The following is a 13,046-nucleotide window of genomic DNA, read 5'->3' as shown; positions in this document are numbered from 1 at the left end:
GGAGATGTTGAAGCAAGGCCACACCAGCTACTATGAACAGCATGCTGTAAGGGGGAACAAGATCCTATCGCTCCCCTTCCTTACCTGAATATGACTGCTAATCGATCCAAAAATAGAGTGGGGTCCGAAGAGATGCCATTATTCGGCTCCTGGGCCAGCAGCTGGGTAAAGAGATACCATTTTTAAAAATACAAATGGAAGTAATATAAGCTGCTTAAATCCCGAAAGTCTCCAACGATGTCAGAACTGGGGACTAAGTGCCTAAAGAAGTGCTTACTTTACAAGAAAGAAAGCTAGTAGGATTAATGCTGAAACTTTCAGACTCTCATAAGACAATTTGGATTTCATATATTCAAAACATAAGCTCTGATGATTTCAACTATGTGACTTGTTTATTCCATCACCATTTCTTCTTCTTATTATTTTAAGTTTAATTAGGATTTAAAATATCATTGGTAGGGAGAGATAAGCAGACAAGCACATTTAGCAAAGCCCAGTCGGGTGGCTCTGCTGAATTGCTGTTCACGTGTCTTACCTTTTTCAGTGCTATGACCTGGACAGCGCAGAGTTCACTGAGGCATTCAGAAATCTTTTCCAAGGGCAACCTGGCAAGAACTAAGGCTGTCCCTGCAGGTTCAAGGGGATGACAGGAAAAGAGAAGCAGTGATGAGGGTGACAGTGCACAACCAACTATTAACACTTTCTACAGTTCACCGCACACCTTCCTACACATGCCATAGCTCACCAGAGATGTATCAGCATAACCAGCCTACCTGATATACAGGATTCAGGCAACAGATGAGTCATTCAAAAATAACATCCAGATTAGCTATTCTGCAGCAGAAGCATTCACAGCTCCAGTGTGAGGAGGAGTTATGCACTTGTTCCTATACCAAACATCAAAGGAAGGTTTGCCAATCAGGAGAGTCCACAAAAGGGTTCAAATCGGTGAAGGCAAGGTTTATTTAACAGTCTTAAGAGGTAACACTGAAGACTTCACCACAAAGAGAGCTCTCATGATCCCCCGACACGGAGCAGTGTTTTGACAGACTACATCGGGAGGGACCGACTGCCGAGCCGGGGCAGCTTCAATAGAAGCGCCATTCAATACTATTAAAGCCGTCCCGGCTCGGCAGTCGGTCCCTCCTGATGTAGTCTGTCAAAACACGGCTCCATGTCGGGGGATCATGAAAGCTCTCTTTTTTTTTTTATTTTATATTTATGCAATTTTTACAATAATTCAAGAACTTAAATCTTGTACAGAAAAAAAGGGTAACCGTACAATTATACAAACTGTATCAAAGTACAATTTTTTTTCATAACTAAACCATGTCCCACAAAAATGAAAGCTCTCTTTGTGGTGAAGTCTTCAGTGTTACCTCTTAAGACTGTTAAATAAACCTTGCCTTCACTGATTTGAGTACTTTTGTGGACTCTCCTGATTGGCAAAAGGAAAATTGGTTCTTAACTGCTAATTTTCATTCCTGTAGTACCACGGATTAGTCCAGACTCCTGGGTTTTGCCTCCCCTCTAGGAGATGGACACAGAGGTTTTGACTGACCCGCCCTATATCCTGAGGTGCCACCTGCAGTCCGTCATTATTGAACTGTACCCAAGCCAGTTCAACAAAATCTCTAGCAAACACCAACTATAAACAACTTTGTCCTCCAAATGAGCAGAGGGATTAAGAAACCATGCAAACTTAAAGCCCTGTCCAGTTTAGGTGGGACTGGAAACAGAGCATTTCTTCGGAGTAAACCTAACAACTGATCGAGCGGACTCTACTGTCCTCTTTCCTGAACTGGGCGGGACTCTGGACTGATCTGTGGTACTACACAGGAATGAAAATTAGCAGGTAAGAACGAATTTTCTTTTCCCTGTACGTACCCAGATCAGTCCAGACTCCTGGGATGTACCAAAACTTCCCTACTCGAAGCACACTGTTGCCAAACCCTCTTGTTTCCGGGGCCTGGACATCCAAATGGTAGTGCCTGGCAAGCGTGTGCAAGGATTTCCAAGTAGCCGCCCTACAGATCTCTTGTGGCGAAACCTGCTGACACTCAGCCCATAAGGCCGCCTGCGAACGAGTAGAATGAGCGCGAAGCCCGACCAGCACCAGGTGACCTTGAGCAATGTATGCCTTCAACCACCAAGCAATAGTGGCCCTAGAAGCCTTATGCCCTCTTCTGGGGCCACTCCACAGCACAAACAGATGATCCGATAGGTGGAAACTGTTTATAACCTCCAAGTAATGTAGCAGAGCCTGTCTCACCTCCAATCTCTGGACTGAGGAGTGGTAGAATCCGAATAGGAAGGGAGCTCCACAGACTGATTCAAATGAAAAGACGATACCACCTTAGGCAAAAAGGAGGGAACCATTCGTTCTCAAGAATACTCCCAAGTCTTTAATCCTCAAAAAGGACTCTCTATAGGATAAGGCCTAAAGCTTCAACACCCATCGCGCTGACGAAATTGCTCCCAGGAAAATCACTTTCAAAGTCAGATCTTTTAGCGTCACATGCTTCAAGGGTTCGAACGGAGATTCGAACCCTTGAAGTGTTCTAGCTCAGACCAAGCTCACAAGAACAATGTTCAGGTGTCAGGAAAGACACAGACCCCGGACCGGAGGACGCAAATGTTTCATCCCCCAAAGGAAGTGCATGACGTCCGGATGCGCAGCCATGCACACACTCTGCACACTCTACCACGAAGGCAACTTAGGGCCGCTACCTGAACCCTCAAGGAGTTAATAGGATAAACCTTTAACCCGTCCATCCTGTAAGAAGGCTAAGACATCACTCATGGGGGCACAAGTGGGGTCCACCCTGTGCTTCACACACCAAGACTCGAAAACACCCCACACCCTGCCATATGCCAGGGAAGTAGAGGCTTTCCTGGACTGCAAAAGAGTAGCAACCATAGCATCCGAATAACCTTTACTCTTTAGTTGCTCCCTCTCAAATGTCAGGCCGCTAGACAAAAGCGATCTGCCCCTTCCAAACAAATGGGGCCTTGACGCAGGAGAGGAAACCGCAAGGGCCGTCCACCGCTAGATCGACCAGATCTGCAAACCATTGCTGCCTCGGCCATTCCGGCGGCACGAGGATTATGTCCCCTTGATGGACCTCTATGTGGTGTAACACCTTGCCGATTAGTGGCCACGGTGGGAACATGTACAGCAGAACCTCCTCTGGCCAAGGGAGGACCAGAGCGTCCACCCCTTCTGCTCTTGTCTCTCAGCGTTGACTGAAGAACCTTGGGGCCTTGGTGTTGCAGAATGTTACCATTAAGACCAAGCAAGAAAGAACCTCTTATCGTGAGAAAAACAATGTATAACTAAATAAATACTTATTTCTCACTATATAATGGACTTATAAGTCAGATTCACTATAAAAATCTGGCAACCATTACACTGCACGCCAGTTCCCGTGTATGTATCGGGAAACCTAGAGGAGCTTTGAAGTGCTTCACCGTGCTAGATATTTAATAATCGGTTGCTTAGGGATTTTATGTCTCTTATAAAGCTGGTCTATAACTCAGCTGAATACAAGTTAGTAAGATACTTAACTTGTGTATGATGACAGAGAAATGTCCTCTGAATTTAAGTGTTGTCGAATGCCGCGTTGAGTTATGTTCGGGGAAAAAGGTCCCTTTCAGGTACGTGATTGCGATGTGTCGGTAAGGCTATTTAAATAGATGTCCTGTCAAAAGGTTCCTTTTCAGGTCTTCATGCTGCTCGCTGACAAAAATGCCCGACTCTGCAGGGTTTCGGAATCTCTTCCTTCCTCAGGGGTGCAGCAAGCAAAATGATGTCTTAAGATCAGCGCTGATTTTGAAAAATCTTCTTGTCACTTCAGGGATAACTATAGCGAGCAGCATGAAGACCTGAAAGGAACCCTTTGACAGGACATGATCCACTGCTGTCCAACTTCGCTTGAATCAGCCATTCGTCCAAATGAGGTTGAACCAAGACGCCCTCCTTCCAGAGCACTGCCGCAACCATTACTATCTCCTTGGTAAACGTCCTTGGAGCCATCGTTAGTCCGAAGGGCAGAGCACAAAACTGGAAATGCTCCCACAGAATCATGAACCGCAGGGTACTTCTGGTGGTCAAGATAGATCCCTATGTGTACGTACGCTTCCGTTAAATCCAACGAGGCTAGGAACTCCCCCTTGTGGACTGAAGCTATCACCGAATGGAGGGTTTCCTGGCGGGCCGGAAATAAATTGGGTACTACGAAATAAATTGAGACATGGCTGGCCCCTTGCTCTTCTGGGGGTACTGGTACAATGGCCCCTAACTCTCTGAGGCAGCAGACCGTGTCACGCGCTGCTATCCTCTTCTGCCCGTACAAGCACGGGGAGACCAGAAAACAATCTCACAGCGGGCGAGCAAATTCTAAAGCGTAGCCTTGTCTTATGATGAGGTCCTACTGGTCCGAGGTGATTTTGGTCCACTCCTCACAGAACAGAGCCAGCCGGCCCCCTATCACTGGGACAGAGGAGTGAACCAGCCTCGCTTCATTGAGAAGACTTGGCTCCCCCTGGCCCTTGGGAGGAAAAGTCTTTTCCCGCACAGTGGTCTCGAAAGGACTGGCTCCATGACTGCTGCCTACTCGAGAACTGCCTGGAGGATGAATCCAACGATCTGGACACTCGAACCTTCGATTTCCCCGGAACCGGGAGCTCGAGGGAAAAAGGACCCTTCACCTTATCTTCCGGAAGCTTGTGGACTTTATTCTCCCCCCAGAGATTTGATCAAGTCCTCCAATTCCTTTCCAAAAAGTAACCTCCCTTTAAACGGCAAGGAACTCAGCTGCGCCTTGGAAGAAACATCTGCTGACCAGTTCCACAACTAGAGGAGCCGGAGAGCGGTGACCGCTGACATCATGGACCGGGCCAAAATCTGGAGCAGATCATACAGGGCATCCGCACTGTAGGCCACCACAGCTTCCAGCTGTTCTGCCTGCAAAGCCTCAGAGTCAGAAAGGGCCTTGTCGGCCTGCAAGTGCTGCACCCAGCAAAGACAGGCTCTCAACAAAGCTGCTACACATGGCAGCCCTCGCCCCCAGAACCGAAACCTCAAAGATTTTCTTGAGATGGGCTTCCAACTTCCTATCCTGGAGGTCCTTGAGAGCAGTAGCCCCCGACACCACAATGGTCATCTCTTTGGTCACTGCAGACACCGCCGCATCCACCTTAGGAATCTTCAGAAGGTCAAGCGCATCCTCCGGCAGCGGGTATAATATGAAAATTAGTTCTTACCTGATAATTTTCGTTCCTGTAGTACCACGGATCAGTCCAGACACCTGGGTTGTGACTCCGCACCAGCAGATGGAGACAGAGCAAAACTCGACGGGCTCCCTACATATAGTAAGGTGCCACCCACAGCCCCTCAGTCGAACGTCCTGTCAAAGCAAGATCAAAATGTCCGACTAACTAACTATGAAAAACAATATAAACCGATTCAACACAGCACTCCGGCTGGAATCGAAGAACATCAGAACCAGCAACAAAACACAACGGCCAGTTCCGAAAAAGAAACAAGGACTCCAAAAGGGAGTCAAGAATACTCAAGTGAAACGAGCGGACTCTCCCTCTATTCATCAGCAACAAGAGAACACAGAAAACACAGACGGGTGGGAGCCTGGACTGATCCGTGGTACTACAGGAACGAAAATTATCAGGTAAGAACTAATTTTCATTTCCCTGTACGTACCCGGATCAGTCCAGACACCTGGGATGTACCAGAGCCAAACCTCAAGGGCGGGAAGCAGAGAGTCCCGCTCGGAGAACACTCGCTCCAAACCCCCGAGATTCCGCCGCCTGCACATCCAGTCTATAATGTCTGGTAAAAGTATGCAACGACTTCCAGGTCGCTGCCCTACAGATCTCCTGCGTGGACACCTGAGAGACCTCCGCCCAAGACGTGGCTTGCGCCCGAGTCGAGTGAGCGCGAAGCCCCTGAGGTGCCAACTTGCCTTGCAGAAGATACGCCGAGCCAATCGCCTCTTTGAGCCAACGCGCAATAGTGGCCCGCGACGCCGCAGACCCCCTGCGAGCCCCAGAGCAGAGCACAAACAGGTGGTCAGAGACCCGGAAAGGATTCGTAACCTCCAGATACCGAAGCAGAATCCTACGCACATCAAGTTTTCGTAAGTCCTTAGACCCCTTGTCTGTCGGCTCCACGATCGAAAACCCCGGGAGATCCACAGACTGATTCAAGTGGAACGAGGACACCACTTTGGGCAAAAAGGACGGCACAGTCCGCAGAGACACCCCCGCCTCCGTAAACCGCAAAAACGGTTCCTGACAAGACAGGGCCTGTAGCTCCGAGACGCGACGAGCGGACGTAATGGCGACTAGAAACACCGTCTTCAAGGTCAGATCTTTCAGCGTCGCCCGCTTGATCGGCTCGAACGGTGCACCACAAAGACCTGAAAGCACATAATTCAAATTCCAAGATGGACACGGATTTCGCACCGGCGGACGTAAATGTTTAGCCCCCCGAAGAAAATGCGTTACATCTGGGTGGCAAGCCAGGGACACCCCTTGGACCTTCCCACGAAGACACCCAAGGGCAGCAATCTGCACCTTTAAAGTACTCCATGACAGCCCCTTCGAGAGGCCCTCTTGAAGAAACGCTAGAACCTCCGGCACAGCAGGTCGAATGGGGTTAACCTCGTGAGAACCACACCAGTCCTCAAAAACCGTCCAGACCCGCATGTAGGTTAAGGAGGTAGACTGTTTTCTAGCTCTCAACAGCGTAGTGATCACCGCCTCGGAGTGCCCCTTAGTCCTCAAGCGCGCCCTCTCAAAAGCCAAGCCGCGAGACAAAAGTGAGCCGCATCCTCCAAACAGACGGGTCCCTGACGAAGAATGCCGGCGACCCCGTGAAACCGAAGGGGTGGCTCCGCCGCGAGCTGAATGAGATCCGCAAACCACGGCCGTCTGGGCCACTCCGGCGCCACCAAGATCACCGGTCCCGGATGTAACTCTATTCGCCGTAGCACCCTTCCGATTAGGGGCCACGGCGGGAAGACATAGAGCAGTACGTCCACGGGCCAAGGGAGGACCAGCGCATCGACCCCCTCGGCGCCCCGCTCTCTCCGTCGGCTGAAGAACCGCGGAGCCTTTGCGTTCTGCGCGGTGGCCATCAAGTCCAGGCGGGGCTGGCCCCACCGGGCACAGAGCAGACGAAACGCTACATCCGTTAGCTCCCATTCCCCTGGATCCAGGCGATGCCTGCTGAGGAAGTCCGCCTGTATGTTGTCTACGCCGGCGATGTGAGACGCTGCCAGACTGCTGAGATGGCGCTCCGCCCAGTCCATCAGCTGACTCGCCTCCACCGCCACTTGCTGGCTCCTCGTTCCTCCCTGGCGATTGATATAGGCCACCGTGGTCGCGTTGTCCGACAAGACCCGGACTGCATGACCCCGAAGCAATGGGAGGAAGGCTCGCAAAGCCAAGGCCACCGCCCGGGTCTCCAAGCGGTTGATGGACCACCGGGACTGCCGACTGGACCACCGGCCCTGCACCGAGTGTCCCCCACTGACCGCACCCCAACCAGAGAGGCTGGCGTCCGTCGTGACCACTGACCAAGCGGGCATGAGAAGAGAGACACCGCACGTCAGGTGCCTCGGACAGAGCCACCACTGCATGCTGGCCCGGGCGCGATCCGTGAGGGGCAGGGGCAGAAGAAATTCCTCTGATGCTGGCTTCCAGCGGGAAAGTAAGGCAGATTGTAACGGCCGGAGATGGGCGAAAGCCCAGGGAACCAAAGCTAGCGTGGACGCCATGTAACCCAACACCATCAAGTAATCGCGCACTAGCGGGCACCGCAGGGACAGAAGGCGTTTCACCTGTCCCTGGAGCTTTACCACTCTCTCCTGAGTCAGCGACACCTGAGCACTCTCCGTGTCGAACAAGGCCCCCAGATACTCCAACCTCTGGGTAGGCTCCAGATGACTCTTGGCCAGGTTGACTACCCAGCCCAGCGACCGCAAGAGCTGCAGGACCCTGGTAATCGCCGCTCTGCACCCCGCTTCGGACTTGGCCCGGATGAGCCAATCGTCCAAGTATGGGTGAACCAGGAGCCCCTCCCTCCGGAGCTGGGCCGCCACCACCACCATCACCTTGGTGAAAGTGCGTGGAGCCGTGGCCAGGCCGAAAGGAAGGGCCCTGAACTGGTAATGCCTGCCGAGGATGCAGAACTGCAGGTACCTGTGATAGGCCGGCTGAATTCCGATGTGTAAGTACGCCTCTGTGAGATCCAGGGACGCCAGAAATTCGCCGGGACGAACAGCAGCCACCACCGAGCGGATCGTCTCCATCTTGAAACTGGGAACACGAAGACACTTGTTGACCCCTTTCAGGTCGAGGATTGGTTGGAAAGCGCCGTCCTTCTTGGGAACCACGAAGTAAATGGAGTACCTTCCTACGCCTCTTTGACTCGATGGCACTGGAACAATGGCGCCCAGATCTTCCAGGCGCTGAAGGGTCACTCGTACGGCTGCGCGCTTGGCGACCGCTTTGCAGGGAGAGACGAGAAACTTGTCCCACGGCAGGCGTGCAAAATCTAACGCGTAACCGTGTTTTATGACTCCTAGGACCCACTGGTCTGAGGTGATCTTGGTCCATTCCCCGTAAAACTGCACCAGCCGCGCCCCCACGTTTGGGACGGTGTCCAGAGGCGGATGCGGGGAATGAACCAGTCTCGTTTCATTGTGTCGACTTGGACCCCGATCCAGCCGAGGGTCCCCCCGACCGGTTGAACTTCTTCCCTCGAAAGGACTGGGACCAGGAGGATCTGGCCGAACTCGCTCGGTAGGACGGGCCCGTCCCTGAGCGCTGCGGCCTCTGACGTCGGTTAGACCGAAACCTGTTCCTGGCCGAGAAGTTAGACCGCGACCGTGGCCTGTCTTCAGGCAGTTTGAAAGCCTTATTCTCGCTGAGGAACTGCATGAGATCATCCAGTTGTTTGCCAAACAGCAACTTCCCCTTAAAGGGTAAAGAACCCAGATGCGCCTTCGACGTACCATCCGCAGACCAGTTACGAAGCCACAGGAGACGGCGAGCAGAGACCGCCGACACCATCGCCCTAGCCGAAGTTCTCAGCAAATCGTGCATGGCATCCGCACTGTAGGCTATCACCGCCTCCAAGTGATCCGCCTGCGAGGCTTCCCCTTCGGACAGACCAGCATTCGCTTGCAAGTTCTGGGCCCACCGAAGGCCCGCCCGTAACGCAAAGTTACTGCAGATAGCCGCTCGGACTCCCAGAGCGGACACCTCGAAGACCTTTTTAAGTTGAACCTCCAACTTCCGATCCTGGATGTCTCGAAGCGCCGTGGCACCCGTGACAGGGATGGTAGATCTCTTGGTGACCGCTGACACCGCCGCGTCCACGCGAGGGAGGCGCAGCAATTCGAGAACGTCCTCCGGCAGAGGATACAACTTGTCCATGGCCTTGGACACTTTAAGTCCCAATTCCGGGGTATCCCACTCCCGGAACAGTATGTCAGAGGCCGAGAAATGAAACGGGAACGCCACTGCAGGTCCTGCGAGACCGAGGAGGACCGGATCCATATTTGTGGTCTGACGGACCTCGACCGGTGGAGCCTCAATGCCAATCTCCTCCAGGATCGCTGGGATAAGCGGAGAGAGCTCCTCTCTCTTAAAAAGGCGCACGACCTTGGGGTCATCCCCATCCCCCGCCAGCGTACCTTTACCGGCGCCTGGCGGTGCAGGGCTCGGGTCATCGGGCCCCTCAGGCCCTCCCGTGGCCCCCGAGGCCGAATGTTCCTCCTCCGAGGAAGTAGACTCCGTGTCAGACTCCTGAGGGACACCCCGTGCCGGTCTCTTCCCCTGGGGTGGGCCCGGCGAGCTCCTGGGCCAGCCTGCCCTTCTCTTGGAGCGCGGGCGTCCCTCTCCGCCACCCGAGGTTCCCCCAGAGCTGCGTCGCGACTTTTTATATTTCGCCAATTTTTTTAACAGCAGAGCAAAATCATCGGAAAAGGAATCCTCCGATCCAGAGGGTCCCTCCCCCGAGGATGGCTGTTCAGCTTGTAGGGCCTCCCGGGGTTCCCCCCCTGCGGCCCGCGGCTGAGGAGAGAGCGGAGGCGGCTGGCCGCCATTATCCAACACCCTCCTCGTGGCCGCGCGAACAGTATCCAAAATGGCCGCCGTTCCCGCGCTGAGCGGGAACGGATCAGGGCCAGCAGCAGCAGCACCCCCGGCGCGCGGCGGCGAACGGGACGAGCGGGAACGGCCGCCCCGACCTCCCCCCGACGGTCCCTCGCCCCCGGCAAGACACCCGGAACAAACGCCGTCGCGCAAAACGCGCGTGCGCGCCGACCCGCACGCGCAGCAGGCCGAGCCGACCGGCATCGCAGGCCCTGGAAGAAAAAATAAAATTCGCCGCAGGAAGACAAAGAAGCCCGGGTCCCCCCTCCCGAACGAGCTGCCGAGGAAAGGGAGAGCCGGCGCGAAACAAAAAACAAGTTAAACTTTATTTATTTATTTTTTTTACTACTTAGCCGCTGTCCAGGTGCTGATGCTCCCGCTCCACCGGGGTGAGTGAACCGGGCTCCCCGGTGTCACCCCCGACACTGCTGCCTGGCACGGCTGGGTCCTCGACCCACAGCAGCGGGCTCAACCAGGGGGGGATGGTCCCCTCAGGACCTTCCCAACCCCCCTGGGAGATAACGCCGACGGGAGCTTCTCCTGCTAAAATAAAAAACCTGTTCTTCTTTTCTATTCTTTTTTTTTTTTTTTTTTTTAATATATATATATCTATAGTGGCAAAGGATTACCCCCTATGCCACTCCTATAACTACTTTCTTTTTTTTTTTTGTAACCTGACTAACTAAAACCCCGCAGAGTACAGAGACTGTGGGTGGACCTGCCCCATCTGCTGGAGACAGAGTAAGACTGAGGGGCTGTGGGTGGCACCTTACTATATGTAGGGAGCCCGTCGAGTTTTGCTCTGTCTCCATCTGCTGGTGCGGAGTCACAACCCAGGTGTCTGGACTGATCCGGGTACGTACAGGGAACTGTCCATCGCCCAACTGACCTTCAAACCTGTGTCGGGAGTGACCCACTCCCTAAACAAGAGGACGCTGACAGATAAATGAAAGGGAAAAGAGCTGGTGGGCCCTCGAAGACCCATCATGACCAGATCCATGGCCCCCAGCTTGGTGCCCTCCTGAGGGGCCTCAATCTCCAGCTCCTCCAGAACAGCATGGATGAGAGGCCCCAGTTCTTCCTTGCAGAACAGACCACCTTAGGGTTATCACTCTTCACCACCAGGGCCCCTAACAACGCCTGATCCTGGTTCTGAATGGCTAGATCAGGGTCCACTTCCTGAGAATCCATCTCCTGTGGGTCATCTTGACCCGAAGCTTCCGAAGAGGAATGGACCGGAGGGGACGCCTGGACCTGGCTGATGCCGCCTCCTCCTGGAACCTGGATCTTTTCGGGGCCGAAACCCCCTCCTTTGCTAGGGACCTGACTTCTTGGCTGCCTGGAGGGATTTTCTCTTCCAACCCCCCCCCCCCCTTTCTAGTTGCCTTCCTAGCTTTAAAAGCCTCATGGAGAAGCAGGACGAATTCAGATGAAAAAGGAGGAGGAGGAGACTGAGCCCCCCCCCCACTTCAGGGACCTCTTCAGAAAATAAGACCGGTTCCCTGGCAATTCGCCCCCCCCAGAGGCTCCTGGCTACAGGGATAAGGGAGTAGGGGAATCCCCCTCCCCCCTCCATGGTCCGAACAGGAACTCCAAAAGCGGCCAAAATGGCCTTCGTTCCCGCTCAGCAGGGGAATGGGTCCCCTGAGGCTGGCTGAGAGGAATGGCAGACCAGACGAGCTTACCGGGCTCTTGGCAAACAAGCAAAGTACTTCCCGCCACCTTCCTGGAGGCATCGGGAACAATGGACAGTGCGCTACTCTCCATGCGCGGTACAGGCTGTGTCTTGAGGCATCGGGGAATCAGGGCTGGCCGCGGCAACCTTTCAAAGAAAACCTACAGCGCCGGGGAAGCGAGGAGAGAACTGGAGCGGAGGCGATCATGGCACCTACCTGACAGGATTGCAAGAGAACTTTCTCTGAACTGCTCTGAGGTCTGCTCTGTTCTGATCTTTTAGCTTCACTTTTTTTTTTTTTAAACTTTGTTCAACAAAAACAATTCAGGCCCCAAAGCTCCCCCCGGACCTGCCCCAGGGTGAGTGAACCGGGACCCTCGGTATTGCCCTGGTGGCTGAGCTGACAGGGTCCACGACCCTCTGTTCGCCTGCCTCAAATACCAAGGGGGATGGTCCCACCAGGACCTGCCAACCCCCTGGGAGGCTAAGAAAAAGCTCTTCTTAAGCTGCTTCAGCTGTCTTCTATTTTCCTTCTTTTCACTTTCCTTTTTTAATGTTCTAGCTCAGACTGCAAGATTTTGAACCTCCACCATCTGCTGGAGACAGAAACACTGACGGAGTGCAGGTGGCACCTCAGGATATAGGGCAGGTCAGTCAAAACCTCTCTGTCTCTATCAGCTGGAGGGGAGGCAAAACCCAGTAGTCTGGACTGATCCAGGTACATACAGGGAACCTTCCTTTTATGTTTGGGATTCCCCGTTGTGGAAGTTTGCGATATCACCTCCTCTGCCTGTGCTTGTTCCTATACCAACACACTGAGTCAAAGAACAGCAATGGATATTGCTCTCAAGGTAGCGGCATCCTGCCATCAGCCAAGTATCACTGCAGAACTGGGTCTATACATGAACAGTGTAAGAAAAACAGGAAACTACCAGAGATTTCATAAGATGCAACCAGACAGCGAGCCAGATGGATAAAAGTAATGGGAGACACTGTGAATGAATGCCCCTTAATTGAAAGATGGAGTAGAATATAAAAGGGAAGTCATACTTGAGGACTCTTTTACAAGCTCTAAAGGGACAGATGAGAGTCTGTTTCTCCCTCCTTCCCCATTTTCCATTGTATACATCCCCTCCCCCCACCCACTATATTTGGGCAACACACACATGCCCTTGCTAGCCAGGAGGCC

The 13,046-nt window shown here is 53.2% G+C and overlaps 1 protein-coding gene across 2 annotated transcripts in view; it reads right to left on the bottom strand.

Annotated features, from left to right (window-relative positions):
* The window catches only part of TNPO3 (transportin 3), a 236,647-nt gene that overhangs the window by 87,841 nt on the left and 135,760 nt on the right, over positions 1-13,046 (bottom strand). For both annotated transcript variants that reach the window (XM_029615500.1, XM_029615501.1), the window contains exons 13-14: positions 536-627; positions 85-161 (exon numbers count right to left, since the gene is read on the bottom strand). In XM_029615500.1, the coding sequence (XP_029471360.1) occupies positions 85-161; positions 536-627 (169 nt within the window). The remainder of the gene's footprint in view (positions 1-84; positions 162-535; positions 628-13,046) is intronic.

The sequence above is a fragment of the Rhinatrema bivittatum genome, chromosome 9 (genome assembly GCF_901001135.1).
Source record: "Rhinatrema bivittatum chromosome 9, aRhiBiv1.1, whole genome shotgun sequence".
NCBI classification, from domain to species: domain Eukaryota; kingdom Metazoa; phylum Chordata; class Amphibia; order Gymnophiona; family Rhinatrematidae; genus Rhinatrema; species Rhinatrema bivittatum.
This window is presented reverse-complemented; position numbering and strand designations above follow the sequence as displayed.